Source organism: Colias eurytheme, chromosome 14 (assembly GCF_061535395.1).
Source record: "Colias eurytheme isolate Ceu_HAF_F1 chromosome 14, ilColEury1 Martin Lab GWU primary, whole genome shotgun sequence".
NCBI classification, from domain to species: domain Eukaryota; kingdom Metazoa; phylum Arthropoda; class Insecta; order Lepidoptera; family Pieridae; genus Colias; species Colias eurytheme.
Window position 1 is genome coordinate 7,333,337 of NC_142993.1, and position 1,314 is coordinate 7,334,650.

A 1,314-nucleotide genomic window follows, 5' to 3' on the forward strand; every position below is an offset into this window, starting at 1 on the left:
CAATTTTAGGATTTACTTGTTTCTTGAAGAACGAACACAAAGTAGGGTAGCTCGAGGGTACCTCGTGGTACCTCGAGGGTAGGTGTGTGCCTAGATTAACGTATTTTTCTGTGCTCTCGAAAATAATTGTATTTTTAATATTTAAAGTGTTTAATAAGTGTGAATTTATGGCTGATTAAGATCTTGTACCTACCAGCAACATATCTCCTTTAGTTATTTTATAAAACTATTCACAACTTTCAAATATTCAACCACTAAGTCACAATGGACTCTATCAAGCAATCACTGTCAGAGATGACTGAATTATTCACCTCAAAGATGGCAGAGTTTGAAAAAAACCTACATGGGACAGCACCAACTTCACCTAATTCAAATGTTGTGTCTTCTGAATTTTATGAATTCCGTTCTTTTGTGATGACCTCGCTGAAGACTTTGCATGCACAAGTTGAGTTACTTTTTAAAATATCCGACCAGCAGGAAACTCGATCTCGCCGCAAAATGCTACTTGTGCATGGAGTTACTGAGGAGAGAAAAGAAGATACTGCTGCACTGGTCGCTAAAGTGCTCGCTGACCAGCTTCAAAAACCTGAGGTTGTACCCGAAAGCTTTAGTCGCTGTCATCGTTTGGGTCGTGGCAATACTGATAAGCCCCGGCCTATTTTAGTCAAATTTAGAAGTCTGCCAATGAGGGATCATGTTTGGTTCTCTAAAACTTGCTTCAAGAACACGGGTATTACCATCTCTGAGTATCTCACAAAGGCCAGGCATGACACTTTTATGGCTGCACGCAAGAAGTTTGGTATTCCAAGGTGTTGGACGCTTGAGGGGAGTATTATCATCCGGACCTCTGATGGAGTTCGCCACAGAGTTGTTTCATCCGAGGACCTTGATCTTATCGCTTGTGATAGCACTGAGCTATCTGCTGCAACATCCAACAACACTAAAGATATCAAGGGGACAACCGGCTCTCGAACGAGGCGTCCTAAAAAGTAAAAGTAAATTTCAAATCTATGAGGTTATACCACCCATTAGGTACTTATTATATTTCTTTTAATTTCATTCTTGCTTCTTTTGTTCACGATCTGTTTATTTCATTCACTTCAAAATTATTTTATCTGTGGTATTTTACCTCTTAGCTTTTTACCCTCTAATAAATATGTAATTACTTTTGTTTACTTTTGTATCTCTCATAATCCAAACTAACTTGTCAAATGTCATTTCAATGTTGTGATTGTGAGCTGTCACCTGTCAGATATAGACAAGATGTTAGTAGTTGTCAACTCAATTATTGTTGCCATTTGTGAATTATTATTA

General features: G+C 38.2%; 1 protein-coding gene across 1 annotated transcript; it reads left to right on the plus strand.

Moving 5' to 3' along the window:
• The first annotated feature begins 264 nt into the window (after positions 1 to 264).
• LOC149902982 (uncharacterized) lies at positions 265 to 993 on the plus strand. Its single transcript, XM_090109526.1, has one exon. The coding sequence runs from the start codon at positions 265 to 267 to the stop codon at positions 991 to 993; it is 729 nt and encodes a 242-aa protein (XP_089965652.1).
• Positions 994 to 1,314: the final 321 nt, after the last annotated feature.

Coding starts and splice junctions, on each gene's coding strand:
- LOC149902982 (XM_090109526.1), top strand. CDS start 265: ATGGACTCTATCAAGCAATCACTGTCAGAGATGACTGAATTATTCACC.